At 38.8% G+C, this 16,479-nt stretch overlaps 2 protein-coding genes across 5 annotated transcripts in view; one reads left to right on the plus strand and one right to left on the minus strand.

Annotated features, from left to right (window-relative positions):
* osbpl6 (oxysterol binding protein-like 6) overlaps nucleotides 1–8,056 on the plus strand; it is a 42,878-nt gene extending 34,822 nt beyond the window's left edge. For both annotated transcript variants that reach the window (XM_044131568.1, XM_044131569.1), the window contains 5 exons: nucleotides 393–537; nucleotides 627–771; nucleotides 882–1,008; nucleotides 1,923–2,045; nucleotides 4,918–8,056. In XM_044131568.1, the coding sequence (XP_043987503.1) occupies nucleotides 393–537; nucleotides 627–771; nucleotides 882–1,008; nucleotides 1,923–2,045; nucleotides 4,918–5,029 (652 nt within the window). In that variant the 3' untranslated portion in view covers nucleotides 5,030–8,056. The remainder of the gene's footprint in view (nucleotides 1–392; nucleotides 538–626; nucleotides 772–881; nucleotides 1,009–1,922; nucleotides 2,046–4,917) is intronic.
* A 967-nt stretch (nucleotides 8,057–9,023) lies between these two features.
* prkra (protein kinase, interferon-inducible double stranded RNA dependent activator) lies at nucleotides 9,024–16,007 on the minus strand. 3 transcript variants are annotated; one of them, XM_044131572.1, is made up of 9 exons: nucleotides 15,800–16,007; nucleotides 14,912–14,991; nucleotides 14,262–14,437; nucleotides 13,467–13,548; nucleotides 12,900–12,969; nucleotides 12,228–12,345; nucleotides 12,012–12,106; nucleotides 11,748–11,910; nucleotides 9,024–11,280 (listed from the first exon to the last, which is right to left on the minus strand). In XM_044131572.1, exons 2-9 carry the CDS (start codon nucleotides 14,953–14,955, stop codon nucleotides 11,123–11,125), a joined length of 906 nt encoding a protein of 301 aa, XP_043987507.1. In that variant the 5' UTR covers nucleotides 14,956–14,991; nucleotides 15,800–16,007; the 3' UTR covers nucleotides 9,024–11,122. The 3 variants fall into 3 exon arrangements, with proteins under 3 accessions (XP_043987507.1, XP_043987508.1, XP_043987506.1); XM_044131573.1 differs by lacking the exon at nucleotides 15,800–16,007 and adding an exon at nucleotides 15,541–15,787; XM_044131571.1 differs by lacking the exon at nucleotides 15,800–16,007 and adding an exon at nucleotides 15,409–15,787.
* Nucleotides 16,008–16,479: the final 472 nt, after the last annotated feature.

Consider the following 16,479-nt stretch of genomic DNA (forward strand, 5'->3'; position numbering starts at 1 on the left):
TTTAGAACATTAGGTCCTGGTCAAAAGTTTGCAAACAACATAGAGCTGAATCAGAAGACTCTTCAGCTCTGTATGGTTTTTAATTTGTGGAATAAAAAAAGCATAATTGTAACCTTATATGAAATACAGAAAATTAAAAAAAAAAAGAAAGAAATTTTGCACCTAGCTTTTGTTTGAAGAAAATATTTTTAAGTTATATGTTGTATGATCAGGGCATCCTGAAAGAGAAGGGTACAAATAAATTATCTAAGGCCCTTAACGAAATCTGAAATTCATGACAATGATAAGTGTATGTAAACTTCTGACTCGCTTGTCCGTATCCCAGAAAAAGAGTGATGCTGTGAATTTCAAATGTTTATGTTCGGTTGTGTCAGCTGCGTGTTTCTTTGCAGGTTTGGAGATCATTATGAATGGAATAAAGTCACCACCTGTGTGCACAACATCCTCAGTGGACGGCGGTGGATCGAACATTACGGGGAGATCACCATCAGAAACACGAAGAGCAGCGCTTGTCTTTGCAAACTTACCTTTGTTAAGGTAAAAAAAACATTTATGTATATATTTATGACGTTGTAAGTATCTGATTTTCTTTTATTAGCTGATTTATCAGAGACTGTTTCTCCTAGGGAAATTACTGGAGCTCCAACGTAAACGAGGTCCAGGGATTTGTGATGGACCAAGAGGGAAAAGTGATCCACAGGCTTTTTGGGAAATGGCACGAAGGTCTTTACTGCGGCGTCCCACCATCTGCCAAATGCGTCTGGAGACCAGGTGCCATCCTTTCACGCACAGCTGGACCTCAACTAATACCGGCTGTATAAAAAGCCAATCTCTTCCTGATCTTTGAGCTGAAAGGAACCCTGATTGCTTTTCCTCCTCAGGCTCCATGCCGACAGACTACGAGCTGTACTACGGCTTCACCAGATTCGCCATCGAGCTGAATGAGCTGTGCCCCGAGCTGAAAGATGCCCTGCCGCGGACAGATGCTCGATTCAGGCCTGATCAAAGGTACAGACCCCTGACAGCCATTCCTGGCTAGAGAAATGATGTCTTGCAAAAGTATTCATAAGAGTTCACCGTTTTTGTCATATCACAACCACAAACTCCAATGTAATTCATTGGGATTTTATGCAACAGACCAACACAAAGTGCCATTTAATTGTGCTCATATATTGTCTTTAGAAGTGATCTGGTCCAGCTGTGTGTATAAATAAAGCTGTGTTAGAAAGACCCAGTAGGTTTGTCAGAGAACACACATGAACAAACACAAACACACCTTGCATGTGTGAGAGTGTCAAGACAAAAGCTGCTATAGAAAGAAAACCATGGATTTTAAAAACATGAAGAAGAATCTCTGTTCAGGTGAGACTGCAATTTAATAATTTTGTCCCACATGCTATGTGTGGTGGAGTATTCACTCCTAAAAATCATCATCCACATGATGAAACAAGACGGTGGCATGATCATGCTGTGGGATCTACACTTAAATCCATTTAGGAATCTATGATATGACTTCAAAAATTATATAAACAGAAACTCCAGTCTGACTGAGCTTCAGCTATTTTGCAAAGAATAATGGGGCAAAACTTTAGTTTGGATTTGCAAAGTTAGTAGAGACGTACCCCAAAACCCCACAGCTGTTATTGTAGCCAAAGGTTGGATTCAGAGGGGCCAAATATAAACCCACTTTTTACTTTTGAGAGTTTTGTGTGTGACAAAACTTTTCCTTACACTTCACAATTGAGCACAACTGTCCTATGAACTACACTGATCCTTGTGGCTGTAACAGTAAACATAGCAAACTTGACAAAATCAAGAAAAAAAAATAGGCAATAGTTTTAAATAGTGTTCTTTAACATGTTCTCTGGAGGAGCTTCATCTTTTTTGTTCCTAGTATGCTATCTCTCCTTTTGCTGCCACAGATATCTGGAGGAAGGAAACGTGGAGATGGCCGCCTCTGAGAAGCAGCGCATCGAAGACGCCCAGAGAGCCAGGAGGAAGTGGAATGAGGAGAACGACATCAAACACCAGCCACGCTTCTTTAAGTAAGGGCAAGCCTCATGTTGAAAACGCATCTTTTTACCCAGATGACGTTGATTTTGTAATCCCAAACACTTAGCCTGTAAAACGTACCACTGAAGTGCCTCCCATGTGATGCATGGAAGCATTTTAAACAATTACAAACATGACTCATGCAGAAACCTGCAACACAAAGTGATGCAAAGTTATATACAGCGTAAGATCTCAATGAATATCATCTCAGAGTATTAATTTAAATCAAATTATTACATATCATTGACGAATATAGTTAATCATGTAACACCAGCTGGTATCAGTCTAAAGAAGGTCAGTCAGTTGCATCTGATCGTTGACCTTGCTCCAGTCCCTCCTCCTGATTAAGCATGTGGCGACAGTGGAGAGAAACCGTGCCATTTTAACTGAAGAAAAACTTCAGCAGAACTAGGCTGGGCTTGAGGAGCCGTCTGTTGCAACCACCAGGGGGTTCACAGGGCAGGGAGGAAACAAGAAAAAAACACAAGAAAAGCACCAGGATTGTTTTCTACGGGAAACAAAAATAACGAGTGCACAGAGTTAATTGCTGAAGTAGTATCATAGTAACAAGGCCTTTCTATGACAAAACAAAAACAAGTAGAGTAGAGAATGGTAGTGGCAGCAAATGCTTGGTCAGTGGCTCAATATTTCAGAGACACAGCTCAACTCTGAGCCAGAAGCACTTTCTCTGGAAAGATGGAGGGTGCAGGAAGTTACAGTAGCTGCACCAATTCCTTTTGTCCAGCAAAAATGTACAGTCAAACCAAGAAGCCCTCAGAGAACAAAAATTTCCTAGAAAAAATAGGGGAGTACAGAAAGTTTTTGTCAGCTGTTCAATTAATCACACAGTTCATTTCTGTCCAACAAAGAGACTCAGCTAAACACAGAACCACTGAGCAAAGAGGATTTTCTAACTCAGTGATTCTAAACTTGTCAGTTTATAGAACAAACTTAACCAAACCTTTTCTCACAGTGACTCATGTTGGATGTATAGATGATCTGAACCTTATATTTGATGTTATGTTGCTGCGGTAACTAGTGGGAGCTCAGCTTCATCATGCTCCACTAGAAACTGCAGTGATAGCTCAGTTCATAAAGGAAATTAGCAACATAACTATTATTTTCATCTCAAAATTTGCATAAAAATGATAAATCGTCATCTAGTCCCGCTTATCCTAGCAGGGTTGCGGAGGAGCTGCTGCCTGTCTCCTGCAGTCTTTTGGCAAGAGGCATTATTAAATAATTAGAAAGAGAGATAATTAATGTAAAATAGAGTTTAGGGGCTGTGTAATTTTCAGATTTTAGTGTTGTATGCATGATCTAAAATGATCAAGACCTGCTGAAGCATAACCGAGGAACAATCACTCTTCTTATAAAGCATCACTGTAGATTGAAGTACGTTTATTGAATTTAAAATAAAAAAACACAATGACCAGATGAAACTTGTGGCAGTTCTACAAAGATTTGATTTTTGTTGGAGCTGAATCAAAGTGTGTGTAAACTGGAGAGAGAAGCAGATAATTACCCGACGTTCACCTGCTGAGTCCCACGTTTCTGCTCAGGCTGCCATGGTGATTGTAATGGCAACAATCATCATGCGCTGATGTGTAAAGGTATTCATATCGCAAGGTATTGCAAACACTTGCTGGCAGTAATTGCTGCTAAGGGTTTTACAAGCAGTTTTTAGGATAAGGAGGCATCTACTTAGAAACAAAGAACCAAATGGGCCTGAATTGCTTCCTTTTTTTCCCCTTAAATAAATGCCTTTTGTTTTTAGTCAGATTGTCTTTGCTTGATTCTCAAATTCCTGTCTGCACCCATCAAAATGACATGATCTTGTTTTTGCGATAGCTGTGAACATTAAGATTAAGAAAAATATGAGCTGTTTCTGCTTCTTACTGGAAATAAATTGGAAGTCATCTTTCAGTGGCTTTGCAACTGAGCTGAGAACAGTTTCCACAGTGCAGCTTGGGGCCCATTTGCGGTCCTTGGAAGGATTTTTTGTGGCCCTTAAGTGGATGCACAGTTAAAGAAAATAGAAATTTTTAAAATATATTTTCTACAGATGAATTAGAATCTTACTAAAAGTTGAGGTAAATCATGTTCTTCACTTTTAATTTTGATTTCATAGACATAGTCCTACCCTTGCATAAAGCTCGGCTAAATTCAGTATATTCTGTGTTCTTTCTGATGAACATAGAATTAACCTTTTCACGGTCAACAAATTATAAAGACAATTGTAGAACTTTACGGTTTTCTTTTCAAATGGACAATGTGAGAGACCCTTTTTTATGTTTTGGATCTACGATGACTTTGACAGAAAATTTGACTTCTATGTTCATTTCATTAAAGTATTGCATGTTTAGTTTATTGATCTGCTAAAAATAAGAAATACATACAAAAACTTTTTTTTTTAGAAAACCAAATTACTTTGCTTTTCTAAATAACAATGCACGTTCCTTTTTTTATGTTCCTTCAAATGGGAACATAAAAATGTTTGGATGCCACTGAACTACAGCAACTATTTGAAGGATTTTTATGATGGTTTCTTGGAAATTCCGCTAGTAAGAGAAGAAAAGTTACCTGGTAACTACAAGGCATGTCTTCCTTATTTAAAAAAGGCACAAAAACTTTGGAATGCATAAAACATATGATAAAGACGCAAATCAGTGAAGAAATTTTAATGTATATGAGTGAAAATCCAAGGTTTAGCTAATCTTTTTACTAATATAACCACTTTTATGCTCTTGTATATAAATGAGTGCTTCTTTTATATAAATATAACAAAAAGAAATCATCAGAAAAATATTCTCTTATTACAAAAAAAAGCTAAAAATCTTGCATCATTTTGCCCTTTTTGTGCAGAAAAATGGTGGATGCCAACCACAGGGAGAGGTGGGTCTCCAACAACATGTACTGGGAGCTCCGCAAAAACCCCGGCTTCATCAACATGGAGCCCACCGTCAGCCTGTGGTAGCACACGGAGCTCCGCCTCCAACGCTGCCGACCAGGAGGCTCTTACCTATGCACAGCGGGGTGTTGGACAGGAACACTCGGCGACATCTGTGTGCATGGACAAGAAGGACTGCGGAGCTGAGAACGTCGAGGGGCTGCTACATGGTCACCCGTCCGTGGAAACATCCTCATCCTGCTTGTCGAAGCTGGGTTGCCACTACTGCGTAGATCTCTCCTCAGCTCTTCTGACTTTCCCAGTTTGTCCTTGCCTTAAAAAGACCCCCATACGAGTCAAAAGGATTAGGCGCCTTTTAGTTGAAGCCATTTCGTTTCCAGACAGCAGTTGGGCTTAGACTAGTCTATGGAGTAGACATTTTGAATACATACCGATATGTGCATGCTTAGAGAGCGGCTTTCACCGGCATAAAGCCGTATTTACTATATCATCAAATATTGTAGAGAAAAAAAAAAGAAGTATTTTTATAAAAAAAAAAAAAGAAGAATATCTTGTGTGAAAGAATTATTTGAATTGGCAGATTTTATTTATTTTTGCTTTTTAATACTAATGAATCTGTTAGGTGGCAGAATGTTCTCTGGGGAATTGACTCATGCTAGATTAACAGAAACAGTGGAAAGAGGTCACATTACTAACACATTTACACGAGTAAAACATGTAGGTTGCTTTAGAATATAAATAGAAGAGATGGTGAATAGTTAAAACATTGTCATGATTACTTATTTTCCATAAATTCAACTCTTCTAAATTATACAAAACCTCAAAGACTTGCTTAGGGTCAGAATGTGTTGTAAGGATACATTAGAAATTAGTTTTTCCTGTCTGCAGATGGTGCCCTGCCAGAGTATTTACTTTCACAAACTCCTTTGCATTTTGTCAAGTCACAACCACGAAACCTGAATGTGTTTTATTGGGATTTTAGACAATAGTGACGCATAGCTGTGAAGTGGAAGGAAAAGGAAACAAGCATATGCTTTTGCAAATAAAAATCTAAAATGTGTAAGTTCTTATCCAGTAACCCTGGCGTGTCCTTTGGAATATGTCTCAAGCATCTTTGTACGTCTAGACTGAAATATTTCAAATCTTGCTTCAGATTCTCGTTTGGATATAGATCTGGACTTTGACAGGGCCACTCTAACCCATGAATACCCCAATCTCAAATCATTTGCTGCCTTTAGGAAGTTTTCTTCCATGACTGCCCTGAATTTATGTTCATCTATTTTAGATTACACGCAGGTGTACTTCATGTGCTAATAAAGATGCTTCATAGTAAAGGAGGCCGGCTGGATATTTTGAATGACGCTGTTTTCATACTTTTCAGATATTCGTAGAAAATGTAAACAGCATCTTTATACTCCTGCTTCACATACAGTCTCATTAGAAACGCATTACGTTTTGTGGCTGCGAAAATATGTGAAATAAATGTAAGGGTTGTGAATAATTTTGAGAGGCAGTGTAAATGTTTTCAGTGTCAGTGTGAGAAAAGATGAAGCAAAAGTGTGGTAGAGATTGTGACATCTTTTAACATGCAAAACACTTTAATTTCACATTTTTTCACATCTTTTTTAATTTCCTTGAAGACAAATTACCAACCTTTCTAACGAGTTATTGAAGCTATGATTTTAAATCTACGAGGCAGCAGACTATATAAAGTTTGAGGCAGCAGCGACACCTACAGGTTGCCATGTAAAAGAACAGCAGGGTAATTTACTTTTTTTTTTTTTTACAGTTTTTTTAACCAGATTTATGTCGGATTCCCCAGAAAACTTACTGCTACATCTTTTGCTTCTGCAAAAAAAACAAGACAGTTATATAAAGTTTGTATATTTACTGCAAAACAGAGACGCTTTAAGGTTTTGAATAGCTCTCCCTATTTTTCTTTTCTTCTTCAGACTAATATAACATCCTTTTAAAATAACCTTCTAACACACAGTGTGTGAGTATACTGTCCTACATCTGAACTGCTTCCTATAGTTCTGGACTGCAGGGTGAGGGAAGAATATATATATATATATAAAGCCAGAGTGAAGATTAAAAACCAAAAAAAGTAGATCTGCTTCGCATCTATGTGATACTCTATTTAAAAGAAGGAAGAAAAAGAAAATTCTGGATCACAATCTCAACGCTAAAACTCTTCAGTTTCACTTGCTGTGCCTTAATGCATTTATCAATGCGTCACACACACACACACCTGACAGGAACGCCATCCACGAAGAAGGAATGCCATTAAAGAAAGTCACACTTTCCATCTACCTGCAGGCGATTACACTCACTGAGGCGTCCCCTCCGGACAGAATAGTTTAGATTTAATGTATTTTTGTTCTGACTGCATCATGCTGGCGGTTTAAAGACGTTCTTCACCGCTGAAGCTGATTTCCTTTCCCCCACCGGCTTCAGTGATTGAGTCCCAGCAGCTCAAAGCAGTGCTTCTCGTAGTCCTTGTATCATAGAATCAGGAGAGAAAAAAATAAATAAATAAAAGATGACCTGAAGCTTTCTACATCCATCGCTCCACCTGCATGTCTAGACAACTTTCGCTTGCCAATGAATGTCTTTGATGCCTTACAAAGAAAGGTTATTATTTTCTAACTTGGACCCAATCCTCCTTGTGGACTGACACGGATCACAAAGCACTAAAGTCAGCTTGGTTTTATTCAGACCTACTCCCTAGTGGATACCTTCTAAAGTGCAATTTTAACTAAGTACATATCTTTCCATGGACACTGTACACTGCTGCTGCATAGTGCTTGTTCTAATAAAATGGCAAACGACAAACAGAGGAGTGGGTGTGTTTTTACATCCTGGAGAAACTGCAGTCATAGACTGAACATCAGAATGCTTTCAGTCAAAATGAAGGGAAATAAAATGCTAATTGAGGTGCTATACAAGTTTACATGTATAGCACATTACAGCATCAAGCAATTCTTCCAAGAGCTAAAAAAAAGTGTATGTAAACTTCTGAACATGAAGAAACTGATTAGAGAAATGGATTTGTGCATGTCATCATTGTGACATTTAGTAAACAGAAATAACTGAAGTAATCTTAACTGAGCAAAAAGGATTAATTTAGTCGAATTGTAACTTTAAACAGTGAGACGGATGAAAACAAAACCTTGTGTTATTTTCAAATGTATGCAACCATCTGGTCTCAACTGCAGCACTTGACCACATTTAAAATAATTAATATGTATGGCTACTGAACTAAATCCATGAAGTCTCTTAAAAACAAAAGACTCAGAAATTTCTAAAAATGTATTTTCATAGCCTAAAATAATTTTGAAACAAAAACCGTCTCTATGGTCAGTGAAGAATTATCTCATCATTTTGTACACTGGGTGTTCTTCATTACTACTGGTATCCAGCTAAACAAATCAAAACTGAATCCACTTGTGGACCATCTGTGACGTAACCGGACCAGAACTGGAAGACGCACGGCCCAACAAGTTGAAGGCCGCCTGTTGGACAGCTCCTTGGAGAAATATCTCCAGCAATAACTGCAGCAATCATCAACCAGCAGCCCAACTGTGAGCAGACAGCAGCCATAACTCAGGAGTTGATTGGGTTTATTTGCTGGTTTCAAAACAAACAGAGGCTCCAGCGTTACACAGGTTGGGAGCGTTGTTAAGAGGATCACTTCTATATATTTAGCTGCACCACAGGACAGTATTGAAGGAATTGTTTTAAGAACAAACCGCATTCCAAGGAGCATTTCTGACAGAACGTCCAGAAAGTTCACAGCGCTTCACTTTTCACACATTTTCATACATTACCATACATTACAACGTTACTCTAAATTGTCTCATATTAATCTCTACACATAAATATACCATTTTATGACAATATTGGGGGAAAAAAATGTGATCTTTGTAAATTTAATGAAAAAAAAAGTTTGTGAAAAAAATCCCATTCATGTACAGTGGTCAGCTACAAACAAGCAAGATTTCTGGCTCTCATAGACCTGTAACTTCTTCTGTAAGAGGCTCCTCTGTCCTCCACTTGTTACCTGTATTAATAGCACCTGTTTGAACCCGTTATCAGTATAAAAGACACCTGTCCACAATCTCACTCTAAACTCCACCATGGCCAAAACTAGAGAGCTGTCAAAGGACACCAGAAACAAAATTATAGACCTGCACCAGGCTGGGAAGTCTGAATCTGCAATAGGTAAACAGCTTGGTGTGAAGAAATCAACTGTGGGATCAATTATTAGAAAATGGAACACATACAAGACCACTGATAATCTCCCTCGATCTGGGGCTCCAAGCAAGATCTCACCCCGTGGGGTCAAAATGATCACAAGAACGGTGAGCAAAAATCCCAGAACCACACGGGGGAACCTGGTGAATGACCTGCAGAGAGCTGGGACCAAAGTAACAAAGGCTACCTTCAGTAACACACTACGCCGCCAGGGACTCAAATCCTGCAGTGCCAGACGTGTCCCCCTGCTTAAGCCAGTACATGTCAAGGCCCGTCTCAAGTTTGCTAGAGAGCATTTGGATGATCCAGAAGATGACTGGGAGAATATCATATGGTCAGATGAAACCAAAATAGAACTTTTTGGTAAAAACTCTACTCGTCGTGTTTGGAGGAGAGAGAATGCTGAGTTGCATCCAAAGAACACCATACCTACTGTGAAGCACGGGGGTGGAAACATCATGCTTTGGGGCTGTTTTTCTGCTAAGGGACCAGGACGACTGATCCGTGTGAAGGAAAGAATGAATGGGGCCATGTATCGTCAAATTGAAGATGAAACGTGGCTGGGTCTTTCAGCATGACAATGATCCCAAACACACCGTCCTGGTAACGAAGGAGTGGCTTCGTAAGAAGCATTTCAAGGTTCTGGAGTGGCCTAGCCAGTCTCCAGATCTCAACCCCATAGAAAATCTTTGGAGGGAGTTGAAAGTCCGTGTTGCCCAGCAACAGCCCCAGAACATCACTGCTCTAAAGGAGATCTGCATGGAGGAATGGGCCAAAATACCAGCAACAGTGTGTGAAAACCTTGTGAAGACTTACAGAAAACGTTTGATCTCTGTCATTGCCAACAAAGGCTATATAACAAAGTATTGAGATGAACTTTTGTTATTGACCAAATACTTATTTTCCACCATATTTTGCAAATAAATTCTTTAAAAATCAGACAATGTGATTTTCTGGATTTTTTTTTTCCTTTTGTCTCATAGTTGAGGTATATCTATGATGAAAATTGCAGGCCTCTCTCATCTTTTTAAGTGGGAGAACTTGCACAATTAGTGGCTGACTAAATACTTTTTTGCCCCACTGTAAGTTTTCAGAGCCTTTGCTATGAAGCTCAAAATTTTGATGATTCTGCAGCTTAAATTGAGTCCCCCTGTGGCAAATACAGCTGATTGGACCTGATTTTGAAAGGCACCTGCATCTATATACGGTTCCACAATTAATAGTGCAGGTCAGAGGTCAAACGCAAAGAATGAAATCAAAAGAATTGTCTTGAGGCTCAGATCTGGTGAAGGTCCCAAAGAGCTCACTAGTCTCCATCATTGGTAAATGGAAGAAGGATTCAGGGCTGGCTGGCCCTTTAAACTGAGCGGTCGAGGGAGAAGGGCAGAGGATTTTGAGAAAAGAGACATAAAATGTGGAAAAAGGGAAGCACTGTGAACACTTTCTGGATCCACTGTTTACAAACTGAATTTCTGGGGTGGATTTAAATGGAAACATTCCAAACAGTCAAACTATAACTTCTGATACATAATTTTTTGTGATGGCAGTAAAAAAACAAACAAACAAAAAAAACTAACTGGAAATTAAAGTAACTTGCCTCCTGTCTGTAAAGCAAGTGAAAGAACTGAGCCAGAAGTGTAAAATCTAAACGAACAAAGCATGATTAGTTCAAGGTAAGTTAAAAAGCTAAGTCGTTGCTCTTACTTAACATTTGCTTAAATATTCTGGATAGTTGAAGCCTCTTAAAAGCACCATGATAAACCCGCCTATGCTAAAAGTTTTGGCTCTTTTCATCTCATCAGTTCCAATAAAATCAGCAGAAATCATGTGGAGCTGCTCGGTGACACAGATGAGTACAGATGATGGTGTCAGGTAGAGAATCAAGTGGTGCAGGTGGGACTTTCATTTGCTGGAAGCCATGATCTTCATGTACTGGAGGGCGCTGTGCGCTGCGTCGTTGTGGGCGTTGCTGCAGGAGATGCCGGTGCCGTGGCACACGGTGACGGGGGAGGTGGACAGCTCTGCCAGGCACTGGTACTGACCGTTCACCGTCAGCTCATCTGCAAAACACCAACACGTTTAAAAAGGAGAGCTGATGCGTCTTTTGTTGTCAGGAGTCATCAGATGTTACCTGGAATCAAACTGTGCGCACAAATGCATGCAAAAGTATTCATATACTTTAACTTTTTCAAATTTAGACACGCCTAACAACAAAAAAAAAGGAGGAAAAGCTATGATGAACTTAGACACACTTAGACAATAGGGATTGTCTCATACTCCCCTCATACTCATATATATATAAAATAAAAATGATCAGTTACTTTAGGGGTCGATTCAAATACAAAAGGAGAGAACATTTCATATTTTCTGTTCTTCAAATGAAATAGATTTTCCATCTTCAAGAACTCCTAGAATAAAAAACATTTTATTCTAGGAAAACATGAAACGATCATTTTTGAAATGGGATAGAGATGGAAGAAAACTAAATAAATTTTCTTATGGACCAGGTTAGATGTGGATATCCCACCTATGTCAAAGTATGTGACCTCAAAGCCTTGCTCTTTGGAGAAATCTAGCAGCATCTGAATGTAGTCGGTGTTGGGAATGCTCAGAGGGTTTCTCCTGAGTAGAGAGATCTTCTCTGCTGTGGAGTTCCTGATGTTCTCAAAGCAAACGGTCGGATTAGGAATCTAAAAAGATGAAGTCCAAAAATGAGTTTAAATTGATTTCGATTTTAACAAAAAAGTATGGCAAAAAGTCAAAACAAGCAATATAAAAAACTATAGCAGACCCATGTGATCTCAGAGGATCCCGATAAACTCTGAAGCTTCGCCACCATTTTCTCTGCTGCTTCCTTTTTTGCTGCTTTTTTGGTGTTTCCAACCCCTGCAACGTAAAACGAAGCCTCAGAATAAATCCCATCAAACAAATGAAAGAAAAAAAACAAAAAAACAAGTAAAATTGTGTAAAATTGGAATAGAAATAAATAACAGCAAAATCAGCACACCCTGTTCTGTGAGCGACTCCAGTCTACAGATTATTGTGAACTCTTTTCGGTGCGGCGGCCCGCACTCTGTTAACATAATGTACTCAGGAACGCGCCATCTTCTCTGCAACGCCAGGGCCTGAAACAAAAAACAAAATCCATGTTTAATTCAATATCACGTTCAAATCATAAGTCTGCCGCACGGCTTCTTAGTACCCACATGGTGGCATGCAAAAATCTGAGATCCTTGTAAAAGTAATTGAGGGAGTAGAATAGGATTACCTTTTCATAAATAAATGGCAAAAAACCAAGTTATGCTATGTTTATTAAACTTTCGCCTTTTCATACAAAAGTAAATGTGGACTACAGAGACTGTACTACTGATAGTTTGTTGCATTTCCCATATAAAAAGGTCAAATAAAGAGATTTCTGATAGGTGAAACCAAAAACATTCATGCTGTTACAAACTTTAACCAAATGTCAGAACAGGAAAAAAAACAAATTCTGGGAGCATCTGTTGTTCAGTTTGACTTATTTGCAGTTTCATTGGGGCAGCAAAGAAGGCCGCGATGCTGCTACACGTCAGCCTTAAAAAGTCTATAGCTGGGTGCCAAGATCTTTAACTGAACAATTAAAGATCTTGAAGCTAAGTGAACTTGGAGCAGACATTTGAAGAGCAGAAAGGCGGCAGACCTGCAGCAGGCCCACAGGGTTGTTTGGTTCTGCTACGACGCCATTAGTGTTGGACCTCCCAGGAACGGCCCTGTTGGACGCAACACCGCAGACATCATGACATCGGTCTGACAAATTACCACCCCAGGGAATCACATTTTATTAATCAGATTACTAATGAGTTTATAAATGTACGGAAAAATTGAAGGTTTGATTTTACCATCATTTTAAAGTCTGAGAATCATCAACTGCGGTAAGAGATGAATTTATTTTCAAGTGTTTTACAAACCAGATTTGAAAATGAAGTGTGCGGACTTTCTGTAAACGATAAATGACAATCTATAAAATGGAAAATAATGTTCTCAGATTAATAGTTCGCAGATGATTAGTAAAAACACAATTCAAATATACTTATCTTTATTTTACTTCAAAACATTTTGCTAAGAATAATCTTTGATTTTTCCACATTCTAGATGTAGTGAGTATATTTCATTTCCCTTTTTTCTTACGTTTATTTCAGTAGGAAAGCCCTCTATTCTTTAGATTAGATTCTTTCATTTAGTTCACGGTTTCTCAAGCTCTACTCACCCACTTTCGGAGTCAATGTTCAAAATTTTCAGTGCGGCCTCTGCAGCCTGCTGCTTAGCTGCCTTTTTACTGGGGCCCTGACCTGTAAAAGCAGAAACATGTATTATATTGCACAAATGGTAGAACAAATTTAAAAACACAGTTTTACATAATGTCAACTTCAACCCTTAAGGACCAAATCACAGGCCTACAAAAACTTTGCAGTGAGAACATGTGTCAATGTTTCTTTTCTTTCTCTATGTAGGAAGCTCTACTTGGTGTGCAGTTTCACTTCTATGACTTTTTTTATGTTTCACATTTTATTCCACCTACCATGTTTGGATGTCCATCTCTTTTCTAGATTCAGCTCTATTTTTATATATTGAAATCCCTTATGGGTTAAGTTAGGATAAATACTGGATTATTCTGTAATAAATATTGATTCTTAGCAGCATAATTTGTGATCCACGACATCTTAATTTAGATATACTGGGTTTAAATACTTTATTTTGATGCCCAAGAACCAGAAGGGAAAAATGATGTAAAGTATATGACCTGGTTCTTGATTTTTGGTTACATCATTAACTTGGGGGGGTGGGGGGGGGAGACTGATTAAAAAAAAAAAAATCTAATATAAAGTACAGACCTAACTTTGAAAACCTGAAGGTCTCATTGCAGCATCAGCTTAAAAGCCATACATTTATTTCCCTCACAATTATATACTATTTATATGTTAGTCAATGACATTAAATCCCAACATGTACAAATCTGTGTGGGTACATTTGACAGACACTGTAAGAGCTTACTGCTGCACACCTGTACATTTAATGCCTCCTATTGTCACACTGAAGACGAAGCTGGGCTGATGAGCCTCTCCTTCTGCTTTCTCCATCACAAACACGGGGAGATCACCACTAACGACTCCATGTTCATACAGGATTTGTATGGGCGTCTTCCAGGAGCCCGTCCTCTGTGGTTCTGGTGTGCTCAGGCTGTTCAACACGGAAACAAAAATCATCGGCTTTGACTTTACAAGAAATGAAATGCATGGGGGAGACAAAAATGAAGAAGCAATCATCGGCAGAGCTCGGTTGTCTTGTTTTGGGATCTGAAACTACGTTAAAACCTAATACTGCTCTTCTACGTTGCTTAATGATGGTTTTTGCCATTTTCTTATTACACATGAGAGGGATTTGGCAACGTCAGTGCCTATTTAGTTTTGCTGTTGTTGCATGCAGGATTTGGAGAGAGGCCTTCTGCAGGTGCAACTGATTGGCTTGGTTGCTGCCTGCTTATCAGGAACTGCCACATTTGCATCTCTGTCTCCAAAACACTATTTCTTCACAAGGTAATAAAACAGCTTTGCAGGAAAACAGTCGAACATAGAAACTACGTTGAATTGAGAGCCTAGATCTTTTGAATTTGTAAGATAAGTTCATGCTTAAAAGTAAGAAAAAAACACTCACCTGCTGTCAGGAGTAGCTGGTGACTGATATGCTTGTTCAGACATGTTTATGGTATAAGCTTGTTCTGCTTATCTGAAGCACTGTGAGACAGAATTACAAATTGGATTTTAGTTGTTCATGATCCTGTGCGGGGTTTCAGCTCCTCATCAATAAATGCCTCTGAAATACCTGTAAGTTTATGAATCTGATATGTCACATAATGATTAAGACCACTGCATAAAGTTATCACATCCAAATACTTGATTACGAAAAGTCTCATTATGCTAGTATTTGTATCATTTGCTGAAAATGATCAGCGAACAGCTACTCGTATCATAAGAATTTTACAGGCTCAACTGTAAGTGTCTAGCTGAAATCCCGCAAACGTTTAATTAGCAGGGAGATTTATTGTCTGCAGCAGTTTCCTCCAAAGAGAAACCTGCAGCCATCATCGCTTTGCATCTAAATAACCGTTAGGAAACAGATCAAATCATTGCTAAAGAAACAGATATTTTTACAGCGAGATGTCCAAGTGGAGTGACGAGGGTAATCACTGGTTTGACGATGAAAGCACCGAGTTAGGGGTATTTTAGGGCTTGTTGAAAATATTGATACCCTCACACGAAGTTGATAAAATTTTACTCGGTGACCTGCGCCTGGACAGCCCGACCAACAACCAGAATGTAGAGAACGTCACAGAAAAGCGAATAAAATGGTTTCCATGAATAGCGAAAGAAAAGCCTAACGTGAAAGATTTAGGACATTTTCACAAGTACAATAATAACTATAATTCACATGCATGCACGCTTCCGGATTTAATTGGAATTAATTGGAAAAAAATATATACTAAAAACACAAAAATTGCATTGTGACTGAAAAAAGATGCGGCGTTCTGACGAGTTGTGCTACCTCTTTGATCCCCGGCTTTCTTAAAGGGCCAGCGCAGCGATGTTGTAGGAGAAACTACGACCTAAAGGTCCCTCTGCTGTTTCTTAGGCATTTGTTGTTTTTTTCTTATATCACTAGTTAGACTGCCAGATCATAAAAGCTGACAACTGAGTCTTTTTGGTAGGGGCAAAAATACAAAATAGTATCAACATCCGGGTCAACCACAACCACAAAATGGTTTGGAAAATGCCTATCGCCCCCTGCAGGTAGAGACTTGGTTTGGTTGGAATCGCATAACCGCATTTACCCAACTTTTGTTGGAAGATATGCGAAAGCAAACCTTGGGAAAATCCCACTAGTGCCACTGAAACTTACTTACGGTTCATGAGGCCCTTACAAGCATGCCAGGCATGAACAGAAATCTATTTGTTGTTCTTTGTTTGTAGTGACGAATTCAGCAAACAAAAGCAATGCTCAACTCAGGTAAGCCCAGGTTTCAGTTTCCACATCACAAAAACCTGTCCTTATATTTTTTAATGGACAACAAAAAGTGACTGGCCATTTTCTTTCTTTAGGATCATTTTATTTCAGAATTTCACATTCATTTAGCTCAGTTCTTTTATTATGCAACAGATGTATTGGAGTTCTTTACATGGCCATTTATAATTCAAATGAAGTGGTGTAATATTCACGAGAGGCGC

Source organism: Gambusia affinis, linkage group LG11, assembly GCF_019740435.1.
Source record: "Gambusia affinis linkage group LG11, SWU_Gaff_1.0, whole genome shotgun sequence".
In the NCBI taxonomy this organism is placed as follows: domain Eukaryota; kingdom Metazoa; phylum Chordata; class Actinopteri; order Cyprinodontiformes; family Poeciliidae; genus Gambusia; species Gambusia affinis.

Coding starts and splice junctions, on each gene's coding strand:
- prkra (XM_044131572.1), bottom strand. CDS start 14,955: ATGTCTGAACAAGCATATCAGTCACCAGCTACTCCTGACAGCAG. Junction 12,346..12,899: donor ACCCTGTGGGCCTGCTGCAG/GTCTGCCGCCTT, acceptor TTTTTGTTTCAG/GCCCTGGCGTTGCAGAGAAG. Junction 11,911..12,011: donor GATCCTCTGAGATCACATGG/GTCTGCTATAGT, acceptor TCATCTTTTTAG/ATTCCTAATCCGACCGTTTG.